The sequence below is a fragment of the Ahaetulla prasina genome, chromosome 7 (genome assembly GCF_028640845.1).
Source record: "Ahaetulla prasina isolate Xishuangbanna chromosome 7, ASM2864084v1, whole genome shotgun sequence".
Lineage (NCBI taxonomy): Eukaryota > Metazoa > Chordata > Lepidosauria > Squamata > Colubridae > Ahaetulla > Ahaetulla prasina.
This window is the reverse complement of record NC_080545.1, coordinates 49,023,604-49,042,549: the sequence shown is the minus strand read 5'-3', so window position 1 is coordinate 49,042,549 and position 18,946 is coordinate 49,023,604. Positions and strand designations below refer to the sequence as shown.

Sequence of the window (18,946 nt, the reverse complement as noted above, 5' to 3'; positions counted from 1 at the left end):
TTAATAGTAGTGCAGATTCAGTAAATAGTCTGACAGTGTTGAGGGAATTATTTGTTTAGCAGAGTGATGGCCTTCGGGAAAAAACTGTTCTTGTGTCTAGTTGTTCTGGTGTGCAGGGCTCTATAGCGTCGTTTTGAGGGTAGGAGTTGAAACAGTTTATGTCCAGGATGCGAGGGATCTGCAAATATTTTCACGGCCCTCTTCTTGATTCGTGCAGTATACAGGTCCTCAATGGAAGGCAGGTTGGTAGCAATTATTTTTTCTGCAGTTCTAATTATCCTCTGAAGTCTGTGTTTTTCTTGTTGGGTTGCAGAACCGAACCAGACAGTTATAGAGGTGCAAATGACAGACTCAATAATTCCTCTGTAGAATTGGATCAGCAGCTCCTTGGGCAGTTTGAGCTTGTGATTCACCAAGATAACCAGATTCTTTTCAAATGTACTGCTGCTCAGTATGCTCTCCCTATACAGAATAATTCCTTTTATTTCTCCTTCCTAAATGTAGTCCTTTTGGTTTGTCCCCCGTGTTTCAGCTTGATGAGGTCTTCCTAAACCTTGATACTGTCTTCTAAGGTGATTACTATTCTCCCTATCAACTCTAAATGTGAACTGTGCTAAAATTTTGAACAGAGCCTAGAGAGGACATGTAGAATAGATTGTTCAGTCAGTTCTATGTCCATCTAGGTATCACATCTGCCTCATTTTTTGCCATCTTTTCTATTACAATCTCATGGGAAACTTTGTTAGATGTTTTGCTGAAGTTAAGCATTCAGCAAAGTTTCCATGAGATTCTAACAGATAACAAAATATATCATCCTCAGCATTCCCTTGAACAAATAATCTGCTTGATCTATCAAAAAAGCAGAATCAGTTGGTTTAATACATTCACCCTTGGCCCCTCCACAGTGCTCTGATCTTTTACTTGACCATGGAAAAAACTGATGTTTCAGAACTCATTCCATCCTTTTGCATCACACATTGTTTGAGTAATCCCTCTTGCCCAGGCAATTTGTGACATCCCATTCAGTGATGCATACAGCTGCAGGGGAGGTGTTATCTGCAGTTTGAAAAACCCTGTAATGAAAATAGGACATATTCAGTCAAATACTCAGCTGCAGGAGATAAAGATGCACAAATAAGATGGCTTATTTTGGTGGGGAGGGGAGATACTGCAGATTAGAAGCTTGAAAACAGAACATACCACATTGATGTATATCACTCAAATAATGATTTATTTAATGAAGAAAGGGTAGATCATCTCCTTTATTTTTTATTACCGGTATCATTTTAGAGGATTTTTTTTGAGACCTTCACAGCCCTTCTCCCACAGTCCATAGTTACAGTATTAAGAAATTTTGGTGAAGGATAAAAAATGTGATAATTAATGTTGGCGAGACACTTGGGAAAAGTTGCTAAATAGGTTTTATAGGTCCATCCATTCCTGCCGATTAGCGATAAGAATGCCTTCCATGTGGAAAAAACTGGAAAAATAATGGCAAGACAAGAAAGAGAAACCTGTCACATTCACAAGTAGGGTTGGAAAATGACCTGGTAGAGATCATGCAAGTGCCACAGCTTACCTTCAGAGATAATATTCAGAGGAAAAGAGATATTGTAGCAATAATAAAAATAGTCATACAGAAAAAAATTCTTACCAATGATACCACATATGGTTATTGAGATAGATTTGAATATGTAGAATTATATCATTTTAGAAGCATTTAGCAGTATTGTTTCTGCTGCTTAATTAATGCCTGCCAGGTATTCCACACTTTTGCAGATTTTTATAAGTTCAGTCTTAACTGCATGGGGAATGCATGCCTGATTTGATTCCACATTCACAGTTCACCAGACCGAAGATGAAGGCTGACAGGAAAGGCAAAAGCAGAGGAACATCTAAGTCCAAGAAGAGATGAGAGAGGCAAAGCCTCAAAGGAGGTTTTTGCTCTATGTCTTGTTTTGCAATACATTATTTTTACCATATTTTATGAAATAGATTTTCAGGAGATAAATTTTTTACTGTATAAAATATAACAACTCATTTTAGGGCATTTGGCTTGGAACTTTTGTGTTCTGGTTCGGGAGTCTTCAGTATTCTCTCCTCCAATTTAGAAGTGCTTTCTCTAACAGTGTCAAACTCTTCCGAAGGATGGGAGTTTTAATTTAACATACAGGATGGGGGGCACCATTTGGAAAGTGGATAGCATTAGAATTAGCAGCTTCTTAAGGCATACTGCTCATTGTCCACTTATTGCTTAAATGTTTATATCTTTTTCTATTTTTTTATGTTGTTTAACAAATTTTATTACCTGTGTAGGACTGCTCTGAAATGGAAGCATTTCTATTTCATTTTTTGTTGCTGACTGTCATTTCTCCTTGATTTTCTTTTCTTTTTTTCTTCCTGAGCTGCCTGACAACTTCTACCTGTTTTGTCTAAGGTTTCTTAACCCTGTTAAATGAGAAGGGAAAGAAGACAGACATAAAATTAAGAATGGAATGAAAGTTAAGCTGTGAAATCATAGTTATCTATGATTTATTTAACCTTGTTTATATAGCATTCTAAATTAATCACACTGGGTACATTGACCATTGTCTATTAATCACACTAGGTACATTGATACTACATGCCTGACTATAAAGTACAGTTGCCCAGTATCTAGTTCAGTCTGTTATGAGAACATAGCCTGGAAACTTATACATTATTAAAAAGGACATTGTTTTTTCAAAGGCATCAAGAGCAAAGATTGGAGTGATAACTTGACTTTGACTTAGTCTACAATATATAGACAAAAGAAACTTAATTATTCCTTCTCAGTTAAAAATCCACCAAAATAGGCCTCCTCCTTCCATCTACCTCTTTTAAACTTAGCAAAATAGTTTCCTTTGCAATTAATTGATATGGGCTCATAGCTATCTGGGTATAAGCGAGTGATTTTGCTAGGTTTATAAATAAGGAAGGCGGGGGGGTTAAACTTCAGCTCCCTGAATACTGCAGGCCTTCCATTCTTCCAAATGATGCTTTTCTTTTTCAGTGTATAAGACACACCTTTTTACCCCCAAAAAGAGGGTGAAAATCTGGGTGCGTCTTATACACCAAATGTTGCTCCACCCACTGCTGCCTCCCCCCTTCGGAGGTTGTGCATTGCACAGCCGCATGTCCTCATAAAAACGGTCTTTCAACTGCCATGGTGCTTCAAAGGGCCGCACTACACTGATCAGCGCTGTAGGCAGCTAGCACACCGGTGCTTCTATTTTTAAAGAAGGTAGACCGGTGTGCTCCCCAAAAAAAGCAATTAGTAGACCTATGCCTGTATTTTTAAAGAAGGTTGTCAGGAAATTGTTATTTGCCTAACTAGTTGGCCAGGCAATATATAAACTAACTATGTATGTTTGTAGAAAGGCATGATATTGCTTTAAGGCTGTGCTGTGCTGCATCATGCAAGCATCCTGATTGGTTGAGCTCTGTAGCCAATGTATAAAAGGACTATTAAATTGTGGTTTGTGGGGAATCTACAGGGACACTACAGCATTGTAACCTGATGACATGCTGCAACTGTATATTTGAGCTTTATGATCGTTGCTTGATCATGGCTAGTTACTGATTCCTCAAGATACTGACTATTGTGAATTAAACTGTGTTTTGCTGAACTGAAAGAAGACCTTGTTTGTTGTGCAAGTCTACGTTGGTAAGAAGACTTGATATTCGTATCATCCCTGACTGGCTTTATATGTGTATGACCTGGATTGTTTTGGACTATGTCTTTGCCTTTTCCCTAAAAGTAAAGGAATATCAAACCCCAGTTTGTCTGCAAGTGACTGTTATTGTATACAACCAGTCTCAGTCGTTTTCTTGCATAGGGTACTCTGCTCAACAGTCCACAACCTTGGTTGTGAACCCAGATTACCCTTAACAAAGGTAGACCGGGGCGCTCCCAAAAAAGGCAAGTAGACCGGTATGGCTCAGCTAGACTGAAGCAGGGGTGGTAGACCAGTATGTTTTCTGATTAGAAAAAATAATTTTTTTGGTTAAAAAACTCACATCGACTCTGAAAGAATCAAACAGAAATGGGCTGGAAGCCATATCTGCTATAGATGTTTCTCTAAGGCCGACTGAGTCGAAACTGGGCCCAACAGGAAGGAGGAAGGGGCATGGTCAAAAAACTATGACTCAGTCTCTAGGCAGATCTGGCTGTAGCAACCCATGTCTGACTGATGTCTCAGCCTCACTGGAGAACTGGTGGCTTGCTGGGCGCTGCGCAGGAGGTGTAAGGCAAGGCGCTGCCACCCGAAAACTGTTGCCGCGATCTCTGCTGCCTGGAACCACCCAAAAATGCAATGCTCTTTCTTTGCCTCTACACACCCCATTTTTGGAACTGGGGAGGCAGCGGAGATCTCCAGGTGGCGGAGATCGCGGCAACAGTGTTTTTCGGTGGCAGTGCCTTGCCTTTTGCCCCCTGCGCAGCACCTGCTTCGCCACGCAAGTCCCGACCTCCGCGCTTCCCCAGGCCACTCTCATTATCAAAATCTGAATGGAAGTGAGGATGCCGCTGATCCAGATGCTGGTAGGCAGAGGCAGAATTCTTTTTTTCTTGTTTTCCTGCCCCAAAATTAAGGTTTGTCGTATACTCCAATGCATCTTATGCACCAAAAAATACGGTAAATATTTGTTTCAGCTACTCAGAGAAAAGGGTTTGTGCAATTCTTCCAAGTGCTTCCAAGTATTCAAACAAGAATTTATTCTGTTTTAATATTAATTGTATATTATATTTGATCTTTTAAACATTTGCAACTCTCTGTTGTCTCTCACTAAGCCTTATTGATCTGACCTCTTATTTATCACTCACTCTTTTTTTTTTTTTTGCAGATTTCTTGTTCATATATTTTTAAACTTAGCTCTCTTCAGTAAAATTATTTAGTTATTATTAATGAATTCTTTTAGGAATGAATAATTTTTTTATCTTTTTTAATTTAAAATGTTTTGGTTTAAACCTACATCTAAAACTCATTTATTTAATGTCATGACAAATGAATTAAAGATAAGACAATTAGCTTAGCTTAGCTCTTAGCTTAGCTCTTAGCTCTTCATTGGTTTTTTTGTGTTATTATTTTACAACTATGTGCCTACATTCTGTATTTAGTAAAGGTAAAATTCTTTTCCATTCAAGGTAGAGACCTCTGGGTTCTTGCTCTGGGAAGGTCTCCAACCCAGCATAAGATTGGCATACCAGAGTTCAAGTACGTTGGTAATATGCATGGGAATGAGGTACGTCTATAACTTCAGTTGTTGTGGTTTCCTAACAGCACCGTTTATAGGAAGCACCCCAATTTATATGCATGTGGGAAAAGTTTAATATTTTATCTAAGCAGCCTCCCCCAAAAAAGACTGATATTTTCTCTCTCTTTCTCCCCCTCCTCCCCAAAGATTGTACAAAGTTATAAAAATGCTACCGTACAAGACAGGGAGGTCTGCTAAATGCTATGTGTTTTCCTTAATTTCATGAAGTAAAAAGAGTTATATTTTGCTATTATTAATGAGCATGATCTAGTAAGGTACATGTGACTTTCAGTGAAAAGGACAAGCCATAAATAGCCTGTTGAAATTTATGTCACTTAATAGATTACCATTCTAGTAGTGCTTATAATTAGGAGTAGAATTACAGTGTCATTTATATAATTTTATTAGTATTACCTTTTACCATTTCCAAGAATCTTTTCCCACTATAAGTTCAATTTCGTAAAGCAACATTCAAATAAAAGTTCATTTTTTTTTGCTGGTTCTGCCATTTGCATTTTTCTATTGAAGTTGATTGGGAATATATGATCCTGATAGTCTATCTGTAAAGAATAAGGGGTGGGGGGAGCATAACAGTTCCAAAGAAAGTTTAAGAATCAAAACATTTCTGATTTTTTAATCCTTGTGGCCATTATTATAAAAATATTTACGTTATTTTAGAAACCAACCATATGGTTTCAATAATGCTTATCAATAAAGAGACAACATAAATGGTCCTATGATTACTGGCAGTCAAATTTTGGATCTCTGTGTTCCTTATGCCTTGCCATACAACAGCCAAATAGTTTTTCCATTCTCCCTCTCATAAATAGAAACATAATGACATCTAAAGGTGAAAGAAAAAACCTGTCTCGGCTCCAAAGGTTTGTATTTATCTGGTTCCCCAAAGAGAAAGAGCAAAGTGGGAACAATTGGATCAGACATATGTATTAATTGAATAAACTAAAGCAATGCCTCATTCACCTCCTTTTTCTTGGTGTGGTATTACTCCTTTATTGTGAGGCTCTGGACAGGGTATAGAACAGGGGTAGTCAACCTTTTTATACCTACCGCCCACTTTTGTATCTCTGTTAGTAGTAAAAAAATTTAACCGCCCACCGGTTAGTAGTAAAATTTTCTAACTGCCCACTGGTTCCACAGATTGGGTTTGGAGGGGTGGGGCGCTGGCTACCAGCTCTGCTTGTCTGTTACAGCTGGGTGGTGCGCGAGCTATTCTGAGACGAGGCTTTTGTTTGCGGTCGCACTATAGTGCCATTTAGTTTTACTTACGTAACATGAACTAAACTTATGCGCGGGTGATACATATAGTATATTTTCAGAAATTTTGTCACGGGGAATTTTATGAAAACGTAATGAAAATGTTTTTAAATAATGCTATGAATTTTTTTTAAAAAGTCAATTAAATAAAAAAAAAGGAAAGTGCTTCAGTATTGGACAAAACCCCTACCGCCCACCATGAAAGCTGGAACGCCCACTAGTGGGCGGTAGGGACCAGGTTGACTACCACTGGTATAGAACATCAACTCAGAAAAATGAAAATAACTGATCAGAATGAACATCCACAGTCAGTCCTTTATGCCCCAAAACATAAGAATATAAGGTGAAAGGGAAGTATTCACTTATTTATTTGTTTGTATGTTTCAGTTTTGATGCCACCCAACTCCAAAATGCTAAAGGAAATAACAAAGTGGAATCAACAGAAAGGCAATCTAGACAACTTGCATCAAAACATATGTACATCTCTAAGAAGTCATATCCAAAGAATGAAATTCCTATCAATTCACTAGATGTCATATGCAGACTATTCAAATGGTCCCACTGCAATGCAGAGGTCCATGGCATCATGATGTCCAGTTTATTGAAGTACTGATCTAATTATGGTAAAGGGTACATGTAATTTCCTCCATTCTCAGATCGTATCTCATCTGCTCTGAAACAAAGACTAGGTCAAGCATGTACCTGCCTGCATGTTTTGGGGCTATACTGGTAGTTGCTGTGACAGAACATGGAGGTTGAAGTCAGCCAAGGAAATGATAACATGACATTCAGGATTTGCAGAGAGATGCTTGTAGTTGGTACATCAGCAATGGCCAAAGATCCTTATTGTAGCACAATTCTATTCAAAGGAACTAACTACCTCTGGAACAGTGCTTGATCACTGTGAGCCTCTTTATGATGTCACAGCTGATGAAGGCCCTGAAACAGGGTGGCCAGCTTTTTTTCGGATTTCATCATCATCATGCCTGATTCAATAAACCATAAAAAGGCTGCATGTTCATTCACTTATCATAGATGGACGTGGCCATGTTCTCCATAGTCTTAGCATTTACCAAAACTACTAGGGAATCAAAATGCCCAACAATTAGACTACTTGGACTGGGCAAAATGGCTTAGAATAAGGTTATATTACTGAATAGTTATATTGTTGAACTCCAGTATTTGATTCGATTTATAATAATTATAAATCAGTAATTAATTAGCTCAGTATTGGATCACATATTGTTCCTATTGGCAAAAATTTATGGAGTTAAAGCATTTAGGGATGTGAGAACATGCCATTAAGTGGTGTAATGGTTAAGGTGCTAGACTAGAAACAAGGGGAACATTACTTCTGTTTTTCTCTTAGGAATGGAAGTATAGTCATTCTTTCTTAGCCCACCTTCTACCTTGGAGGGGTTTTGTCAGAAAAATAGGAGGAAGGAGCATTATATACACGGCCTTGAGTTGAATATCAATGTAATAAATAATCCAGTTGGTTAATGTGTGTTTATATTGAAGCTTGTTTATTCATAAAGGAGTGCTTGTATAAGAAATTACCATTTTTAATACAACAAATAATGTATCAAAGTCAGTTGGTCATCTGAGCATAGATGAAAAAATAGATAGATTTTTCTCTGACTAATTCTAAAAAAACTAGAGGAAGATAAACTATTCAGTTCCCTTTTGCACTTTGACTTGTAGCAATTTGTGTGACAATGGAATGAAGGATAACTATTAAAATTCATAATTAAATAAAAACAATAACAGTTAAGTGTTTTAACTATGCAATAGGTTTGTCCCAGTGATACAGGATTCCTGGAAATTTTTAATACAGGAAGTCTCTTTACCTAGTCCCTTCAGGTATGCTGGACTTAAATTGCCATTATTGTCATCCAGTGTATCAAATACGAAAAATGTCACCCAACAATATTGGTTTAAAGCAGGGAGGGTATTTTGGCTAGCTGGTTTAGGAAAAGGGAATTAGTGAGAAAAAGTGGCAAAGAGATTAAACAGCTACCGGTTTTTAACAAAGTACTATTATGGATACTTCATTGAACCCTGAGGAAAAAACAAAATATATAAATTGTAATTTTTTAAAACAAGTCTCCTTTTTTTCTTTCTTGAAAGCATTAAGCAATAACATACTACCTTGGTGGAATTGATTGACAAGTTCTACCCTGCTGACAAAGAATCATCATTTACAGCAATAATCCGCATGCAAGCACAATACTTATAAATTATACAACCTGTTCCAAGGAAAATAATAAAAAGAAACCATTTGGGAATTGTCTATCTGCTGTCAGATTATTTAAATTAATATTAGAATTCTTCTAAAGGGTCTTGTTATTCTTAAGTTTTATTAGTTTGTCAGGATATTTGGATAGACAATTGTATCTCTACATGGGGCTTCCCTTGAAGGGCATCCGGAGGCTGCAGTTAGTTCAGAATGCGGCTGCGCGGGTGATAGAGGGAGCCCCTCGTGGCTCCCGCATAACACCCATCCTGCGCAGGCTGCACTGGCTACCTGTGGCCTTCCGGGTGCGCTTCAAGGTTTTGGTGACCACCTTTAAAGCGCTCCATGGCATAGGGCCGGGTTATCTACGGGACCGCCTACTGCGACCAGATACCTCTCACCGACCCGTGCGCCCTCACAGAGAGGGACTCCTCAGGGTGCCGTCAGCTAGGCAGTGTCGGTTGGCGACGCCCAGGGGAAGGGCCTTCTCTGTGGGGGCTCCCACCCTCTGGAACGAACTCCCCCCAGGACTCCGTCAACTTCCTGACCTTCGAACCTTCCGTCGCGAGCTTAAGACACATTTATTCATCTGTGCAGGACTGGCTTAGATTTTTTAAATTTAGTGGGGTTTTAAATTGATTTTAATATTTATATTTGATTTATATTTCTATTTTTAATAATTCGGGCGCTAGAATAAGTTTTTTAAGGATTATTTTAATTTGTATATTGATAATGATGTTTTATATGCCTGTAAACCGCCCTGAGTCCTTTGGGAGATAGGGCGGTATATAAATTCGAATAATAAATAAATAAAATAAATAAAATCTCTAAAAAATTGATTATATTGGCATTGATCTAGTAGATCTCTGTATTTCTATCCTCTCTTGAGGGTTGTGATCAGCAGACTGTTACTTGAATAGGAAGAGCAATTCTTACCAATTCCGCCCTACTTTTGTAGCCCACATTCTTTCTCTGCATCCAAAATGGGCTCAAAAATTGCTGGAGAAATACCGTTACAATGCTGTAGACTGCAAATAGGTTAGAGACAATCAGTAAAGTGAGTATTTGGCTTTCAGAACAGACAGAGCAATCTGAGCAGATCCCTCAAGGAAGGTCCTTTTGGTCAGAATAGTTTTCTATATCTAAGTCACAATCTATGCAATATGGAACCAAAATAATTTTATTTATTTTATTTTATTTATTTATTTTATTCGATTTTTATACCGCCCTTCTCCCGAAGGACTCAGGGCGGTGTACAGCCAAATAAAAACCCGCAATATACACTTTAAAACAAGATTAAAACAAAACATATTACAAGATGGCCAAAATTAAAACAGTTTAAAACCCAAAAATATAAATAGCCCCAGTTAAAATTTAGTAAAACTTCTAAGCCAGTCCCGCTTGAATAAATAGGTGCGTTTTAAGCTCACGGCGAAAAATCCGAAGATCAGGCACTTGACGTAGACCAGGGGGAAGTTCGTTCCAAAGCGTGGGAGCTCCAACAGAGAAGGCCCTACCCCTGGGGGCCGCCAGCCAACATTGTTTGGCGGACGGCACCCTGAGAAGGCCCTCTCTGTGTGAGCGTACGGGTCGGTGGGAGGCATAGGGTAACAGCAGGCGGTCCCGTAAGTACCCGGGCCCTAAGCCATGGAGCGCTTTAAAGGTGGTAACCAAAATCTTAAAGTGCACCCGAAAGACCACAGGAAGCCAGTGCAAACTGCGCAGGAGTGGTGTTACATGGGAGCAACAAGTTGCTCCCACTATTACCCGCGCAGCTGCATTCTGGACTAGCTGCAGCCTCCGGGTGCACTTCAAGGGCAGCCCCATGTAGAGAGCATTGCAATAATCCAAACGGGAAGTGACAAGAGCATGAGTGACCGTGCATAAGGCATCCCGGTCAAGGAAGGGGCGCAACTGGTGAACCAAGCGTACTTGGTGAAAAGCCCTTGGTGAAAAGGAAATTTCCTTTCCTTTTGCTTTTTAAGCTATTAGACACTTTAATTCTTTTTTCTTATCTTCAACTACAACAATTTATTAGATTTTTCTGCTTTTTTATAATCTTTCTTGGTCTCTCTATCCATACAATACAAATAATTACCATAATAAACTTTTAATCCTAAATTGCTTCATCTAGAAACTTTCCTTTTATATTTGTTCAGGCATTTTGGTATTATTTTAAGTAGTTACCTTATGGTAAGATGGGCAGCCAATAAATTTTATAAATAAATACATTTATGCATTTTGGCCTGATTTAATTGTTGGTTTTTTTAAATTGAATTTGTATTTGTTTTACTGTATTAAGTGGATAGGAACTTGCCTTTGATAATACCGTAATACCTGTAAGACAATGGACAATAATCTCTTAGCTTGATTTCACTGCTGTTGCAAGTTTGAGGGTTGATATTACAGGAATAACTAAGTTTAAAGTTAGCAATTACTACAATAAAGAAAATAAAAATATTCTAATTTCTTTTAAAGAACTACCTTGTTTCCCCAACAATAAAACCTATCCCAAAAATAAGCTCCAGCATGTTTTTATGTGTGTGTCTAATATAAGCCCTCCCCCTCAAAATAAGCCCTACTTAAGAGCCTGCACAGCTGGCCGGCAGCCTATTCTGTCTGGTTGCTTGCGGTGCCATGGCCACGAGGCGGGGTGTGTGTGTGTGTGTGTCTGCTTTATAAACCCCACACTAGCTTACTCAGGGTCCCTGCAGCCAGGCCATCCATGCCCCAACATCTGCCTCATGGCGGCAACATCAACAGCCATGTGCAGCAGGAGCCCACATGGCCACTGGCCCACTTCTGCTTGTTTGCAGCTACAGTGGAGCAGAAGGCTGAAGTGGTGTGTTGGTGCTGCACCTGCAAGATGAGGCAGCTGTTGGCGCATGAATGGCCTGGCTCTGGGGGCCCTGAAGTAAGCCAGTGTGGGGCATGTGGGGCAGGTCCACTCCCCATCTCATCGCTCAGCATCCTCTGTTGTGACCGTGAGCAAGCAGAAGAAATGGGCCAGGGGCCACACAGGGTCCTGCTGGACGGGGTTGCCAGAGTTGCTGTTGTGAGACCAGGCAGATGTCAGGGCTTAGGTGGCCTGGCTGCAAGGGTCCTGAAGTAAGCTGGTACAGGACGCATGGGGCAGCTCCACCTTCCCCTGCCTCATGGTGCCACCACTGCCCTGCCATGAGCAAGCAGAAATGGGCCTCTCATACATGGGGGAAAAAATAAGACAACCCCCCAAAATAAGACCTAGTGCATATTTTTGGGCCCAAAACAAAATAAGAGCCAGTGTTATTTTCAGGGAAACACGGGTAGTTAAATGTCAATAATAGTTATTTATTTTTACCAAAAATATAACGTAACATATGCACATAGTTACATTCCCAAGCATGAAATCCCATTGATATCTGATGTTATGAAATAAACAGGCTGGCTTCTGTTATGAAATCTGTTTCTCTCAATAGCTGAAATCATATATGTGTCAGTCCTGGAGAACATCTTTTGCAGTGAGCCTTCAGGTCTGCCACATTTAATGGTGTTGGAAACTGGGAGGGGGCATTGTATGAAGCAGGGGTGATATATAATCACAATAACATTCCTTTCTCAAAGAGTCAAGGACATCTTGCCCTGCACCTGGAAGGATTTGACTGGGAGGCATCTCCAGTTGAGACGGTGCTTTGATTGAACCATGTGATGGACACGTGGGTGCTGGGCAGGGACTTGGACCTTCTTTTGGGTGGGGAAAACCTGGAAGCTTTCAGATTCGGGTTTTCCCAGATGTGCCAATATGACATCTTTGAGGAACTTCAAGCTTAGGAGTCTTCTTTCGTTGGGGGTGTTACTTGGAGCCCCGACAACATATTGCTAAATCATTGCATGGTTTGTTTTTGGTTTGGCAAGCTATGTCACTCCAGCTATTGTGGTTTGTAATCCATAATTACAGATAGTTCTCGACTTACAACACTTCTTTAGTGACTGTTCAAACTTATAACGGCACTGGAAAAAGTTATGATTGTTTTTCACAGTTATGATCATTGCAGCATCTCTATGGTCACATGATCAAAATTTGGATGCTTGACAACTGGTTCATATTTATTATGGTTTCTGTGCCCCAGGTCATATGGTACCTTTTTGCAGCCTTCTAACAAGCAAAGTCAATGGGGAAGCCAGATTCATTTAATAACCATATTACTAACAACTGAAGTGATTCACTTATCAACTGTGGCAAGAAAGGTCATAAAATGAGGCAAAATCCATTTAACAATTATCTTGCTTAGCAACAGAAATTTTGGACTCAATTGTAGTCATAAGTTGAGGACAAACTTGTATAGTTTAGTATATAGCTAACTCAACTGATTTTGGCTGATCATGGTTAAATGAAACTTTATCACAATACATGAATCCATGATGTATTTGTATGATTATATGAAGCATACCCTTTAATTAATTAGTCTGGCTGTAAATTAAACTGATATTTTTTATAAATTCTGTTTTGTACACATGCATGCTGTACATATGTCCATACATATATATCCAATAATTAGGTACATGCATTATGGCATTTCTCTATATGTGGTATTAGGAACTGTTTCATGTAAATAAGATAGCCCTTTTTTTTTTCTGACTCTTCAGTTTTTAGGGAGATTATTTGTAAATTGAAAACATTAGCCATCACATTTGCTTGTTTTGTCTTACTTTTGTATCATGTGATTTTTGCTCAACTAATATTGGTTTGTTGCCTCTTATTATCAATTTAATTCAAGTACGTATTTCTCTGCTTCTCTAATAGGCTATTGGGCGGGAACTGCTCCTCCAATTGATTAAATATTTGGTGGAAAATGATCAAAGTGATCCAGTCATCACAAAACTCATTAACCACACTCGAATACACATCATGCCTTCAATGAACCCTGATGGTTTTGAATCATCAATAATGCTTCCGTGTACATCCATAATTGGCAGGTAAGAAAAAAGCAACCTAGGATATAGTGAGGAATGTCTTAGGTATGTTTTCAACATGCTACTTAACCCACAATACTTTTAGCAGAAGAACAATTTTGTAGGTTCAGTTCTTAACTACCATATTATTAAATCAAGTTATAGTTTCTTGAGCAGGAGTAGGAGATTTTATTTAGCCTGGTCTTTCCCACTTTCCTTTATATGTAGCAAGGAAGATTTTATTAACTCAAAAGCAGGCGGGGGGCAAGGGAATGGTAGTTGGTGAGTTTTTGCAAAGAGGTTTTAGAATTTCATGTAATCCTGCCCTCAGTCCACAAGAATGAATGTTCATCATTCCTCTTCCAATGTTTGGGTCATCTTTAGATACTTCTTCAAAAACTTATGTGCCTCTCTGAATTAGCCAGTCTCATATAATCCTTTATCAATACCTTCCATAATCATGTCCATCTTTCATTTCAGATTAGCATAAATTTCTCTGCTGGTCTTTAACTTTCCTTTGATTAAAAAAAATCCCCCTTCCCTGGGTTCCTTTGAGATGAAGGTTTCTATTACTCTTCCTACAGGCTTATGCCTTGTTTGCTCTCCCTACAGGTCATCTCTTTGCTCCTTAGATTTACTTATTTTATTATCTACTCATCTTTGCTCTGTTTCCTTGGAATTGTTCTTTCCTTATCTACTTGATAACAGATCATCCTGACTAATCATCAAGATACTTTTAGACCACCTTTCCTGGTAAAGCCAGTGCAGGTACTGTTATGTTACTATTTCCTGCAATTCTGTTAGCATTAGCCTAGCCTCCCTGATTCAATTATGACTGAGCTCATATACTCAAAAACTATATTAAAGATTATATAATAACAATGTTATCTCTTCAAGGTACAATGCTAATAGAAAAGATCTGAACAGGAATTTTCCTGATCATTTTGTCACCAATAATCAAATTATCCAGCCAGAGACTAAAGCAGTTATGAACTGGATAAATACTGGAATGTTTGTTCTTTCTGCTAATCTGCATGGTGGAGCACTGGTTGCAAGTTACCCCTTTGATAATGGCAATCACGGTAAGCTAATACTTGGATGACCATGAGGATACTACAACAAACAGTTCTCAATTATTTATTAATGTTACACAATCCTCATATCAAAATAAATGAATGAATTTATTAATAGCAAGTATTATAATAAATCAAAATTATTTTAGATTATATATATATATACGTATACACACACACACACACACATATATACTGTACTGTATATACATATATACACACACATATATATATACTATACTGTATATGTGTATACACACACACACACACACACACATACACACACACACATATATACAGTACTTTAATTTATCAACTCAACTCACATGCACATTTTATTTGTTAACTTATGCACATTTTTTATAGCTCACTCACTTCCAGAAACTCAAGGTGGTATGCAAAAAAAAAAAAAAAAAAGTAACACTAAAAAGCATAAACATTCAGTTTAATGAACTAATTTAGGCTCTGTTAATCCAGTCCATGATTTATCTAATCCAGATCAATTCCAAGGCAGGGAACAATTAGAAAACTTAACATTTTATCTGCACGTACATACTCATTTGCATCTAAATTATCAGAAAAATGTGAACATTAAGATTTTTTTTAAATGTAACATTTAATGGGATTTGTCACATGAAATCCATCTTATAATAATAGCCAGCTATCCTATAGGTAACAAACCAAAATAAATTTCCACTGAAATGCAGGAGAGTTCTTTCTTCATTCTGAATTGACAAAAGGAAAATTTACTACTGCAGTGAGCATTATAAATATAAAAATGTGAATTGTGAAAGTGACTATAAGAACTATAAGAATAATGCTAATAGAAAAAAAAGAGGGAGGATCTGCTGTGACATCATCATTGTTGAAAACTTCCCACCATCACCAGAAAGGCAAAAGAGCAGCATATAAATCTACAGAACTGGAAGCCTAACTTCCTGCATAATACAGTTATCCAAATTAAAGCTTCCCTAACAAATAGTTGTTAGCTACCATCTGAACATGCACGATGAAAAACAGCTCACCATTTCCCTCAGTAATTGCTTCCCTGGTTGAACTACTCTTACGAGTAAGTTTTTCTGAAAGAAACTTAGGAAAACATTCAACTGGAATTTTCTTTCTTGTAACTTATGAATGTTAATTCATGGCTTGCACTTTGGAACTAGAAAAATATATCTTGACATTCTCTGCACCACTTAATTGTTTTCCTTTTTTCACAGTCAGATATATCCAGTCCCCTCAATCTCTCCATATAAGATTTTGTTTCCACTTCCTGGAGCATCCCTGTGTTTTAGGAAAAAAATCTGTTTCAATTTCTCTGATTTTTTTTTAATGTGGTGCCCAGAACTAGAAACAATACTTAAGGTAGGGTCTGACCAATGAAAAATACAGAGTTTTTAAATTTCTCATCACGGAAAAGTAGTCCTGTTGATGCAGCTTAACATTGTATCAATCTGATACAGTATATTACAGAAGTGAGTACACTCCCTCACATTTGGTAAATATTTTAACATTTAACAGTGACAACACTAAAGAAATGACGGCTACAATGTAAAGTAGTGAGTGTACAGCTTGTATAACAGTGTAAATGTGCTGTCCCCTCAAAATAACGCAACACACAGCCATTAATGTCTAAACTGGTGGCAACAAAAGTGAGTACACACCTAAGTCATAATGTCCAAATGGGGCCCAAAGTTTCAATATTTTGTGTGGCCACCATTATTTTACAGCACTGCCTTAACCCTTTTGGTCATAGAGTTCACCAGAGCTTCACACGTTGCCACTGGAGTCCTCTTCCACTCCTCCATGGTGACATCATGGAGCTAGTGTAGTGTTGTGTCTGTGCCACCCAAGCCGGGCCCCCTGCCAGAAAGTGACTCGGAAAGTGAGGGGGAAGGGCCATCAGGACTTACCTCTGGAGCACCGGCTCCTCTGGCTCAGCTCCAGGAGCCAGAGGCAGGCCAGGTGGAGGAGATAACGAGGCCTCCATCTCCTGACTCTTTCCCCCCAGGCCACGCCTCCAGACCCGGCTGCTGGCAATCAGGCCTGACTGGATCCCAGGTTTCGGAGATACAAGAGGCGGCTACAACAAAGGAAGGGGTGGGGCAGGTCTAGAGAATGCTGAGTCATGGAGCCACACCCCACAGAGTATAAAAGCAGCCCTGGCTGCTCTTCTGCTCTGGGACGAGCAAAAATTGAGGTGAACTATTTGACTCGTGGAGAATTGAGCTGAACATTCGGTCTGGATTACTGACTTCTTGGTTGCCCGGCAACCCCAAGATAAGGGAGACTTTTGGGCAGGCAGCTGCAGATTCCCTGCCAGGACTAATAGCAGCTGTGAACTCAATTACTGGCTCGTTTAGCCAGCTCGCGTGGCTGAGGCCGGGAGGGGACAGAACAGGATGTTAGAGACCTGCGCACCTTCACCTTCTGTTTCAGGATGCCCCACAGATGCTCAATAGGGTTTAGGTCTGGAGACATGCTTGGCCAGTCCACCACCTTGTCAAGGTTCCAGAAAAACCTCTTCTGCATAAAAAAAACTCAGAAGCCATTGTCTTTCAGAGTTCTTTACTAGCATAAGGAAACTGGCACACAATGAGTGAAATTCCAAAACTGAACTTCCGGATTCTTTTCCCAGTTATACAAAACCCAAGAGTCCCACCCCCCTAACCCCTGTGCTGGTCACATGGTCCCACATTCTCCCAGTTCATTTGAATATCTTCTCGCCACTCCTCCTGCAGAAGTGAACGCCATCCGACCTTGACCGCTTGAAGAATGTTACCATACCCCTCAACCCCCCTTCTTCCCCTCAGGGGAAAAATGTGGCAGCGTCTGGAACCCTAAGGCCTAGTATGGTTTCCAGGCCTGACAGGCATCCCCCCTTGGAAAAGAAGCTATATCCTAGGAAAGAAAACAAAGAATTAATAAAGAAGAGTGCCGGTGGTCCACACTTCCCTTCTACCCCCCTCTCCCCCCTCCAAGAGGTTTTCTAGGTTTGTCAGGGAAAGTGTCGTGAAATTGTTTAATCAAATTGTCTGCATTTACTTTCCAACTTTTGACCCAAGTAGATTCAGATAATGGATATCCCTTCCAGTGGACTAAATATTGTAATTGACCTCTGTATAGCCTAGAGTCAAGGATTTTCTTGATCTCATAGTGGGTTTCACCTTGGATTATCAAGGGTGGTGGGGGAGCGGCAGGTTGAGGTCTCAGTCCAGATTGTCTAGCAGGTTTTAATAAATTGCTATGGAATACCGGGTGTATTTTCCCCAACATTCGAGGGAGCTTGAGTTGGACGGTAACGGGATTAATAATCTTTACAATGGGGAAAGGACCCAAAAATTTTGGACCGAATTTTCTGCTGAGTATTCTCAACCTCAGATACTTAGTAGATAAAAAGACTTTATCCCCAATGCGAAAAGGGGGTTGAAGGGAACGGTGTTTGTCAGCTTGGGCTTTGTAATTTCGAGCTGTTACAGCTAAGGCCTTTTTTGTATTTTCCCACCCTTTTTTCAACGAATTCATCCAGTCCGTTAGAGAAACGGAAGTGGGGGGTTGCACGGGGAGTTCAGGCATTGGAACGAAGTCCATGCCGGTGGTTATTTGAAAAGGGGTTAACCCCGTGCTGCTGTGTACAGCATTATTATATGCGACCTCTGCAAATGTAACAAATCTGACCAGTTTTCTTGTTGGTAATTTACATAACACCGTATGTATTGTTCCACCATCGAGTTCAATTTTTCAGCCGCCCCATTGGTCTCCGGATGGAACCCAGAACTAAGTCCTTGAGACGACCCAATGGACCGTAGGAACTCCCTCCAGAACTTGGCTGTGAATTGAACACCCCTGTCGGATATTATCCTTTTAGGAAGTCTATGCAGTCTGTAGATGTGTTTGACGAAGAGCTTTGCTAATTTTCTCGCCGATGGCAATCCGCTGCACGCAGTGAAGTGGGCCTGTTTAGAGAACAAATCCACTGCGGTCCATATCACTGTATTTCCCCCACTAGGTGGGAGTTCAACAATAAAATCCATGGCAATCTCTTCCCAGGGTCTGGTGGGTTCGGCTATGAGTTGTAGGAGTCCAGGGGGTTTCCCTGGTCTGGACTTCATGGTGGCGCAGGTAGCACAGCTCCACACATAGTCTTCGACATCTG

At 39.6% G+C, this 18,946-nt stretch overlaps 1 protein-coding gene across 3 annotated transcripts in view; it reads left to right on the top strand.

The window, feature by feature from the left end:
• Nucleotides 1-18,946, top strand: part of CPM (carboxypeptidase M) — a 43,472-nt gene that overhangs the window by 8,672 nt on the left and 15,854 nt on the right. For 2 of the 3 annotated variants that reach the window (XM_058190072.1, XM_058190074.1), the window contains 3 exons: nt 5,165-5,262; nt 13,569-13,741; nt 14,615-14,799. In XM_058190072.1, coding sequence (XP_058046055.1) covers nt 5,165-5,262; nt 13,569-13,741; nt 14,615-14,799 — 456 coding nt within the window. The remainder of the gene's footprint in view (nt 1-5,164; nt 5,263-13,568; nt 13,742-14,614; nt 14,800-18,946) is intronic. The other variant, XM_058190075.1, reaches the window with a different exon arrangement.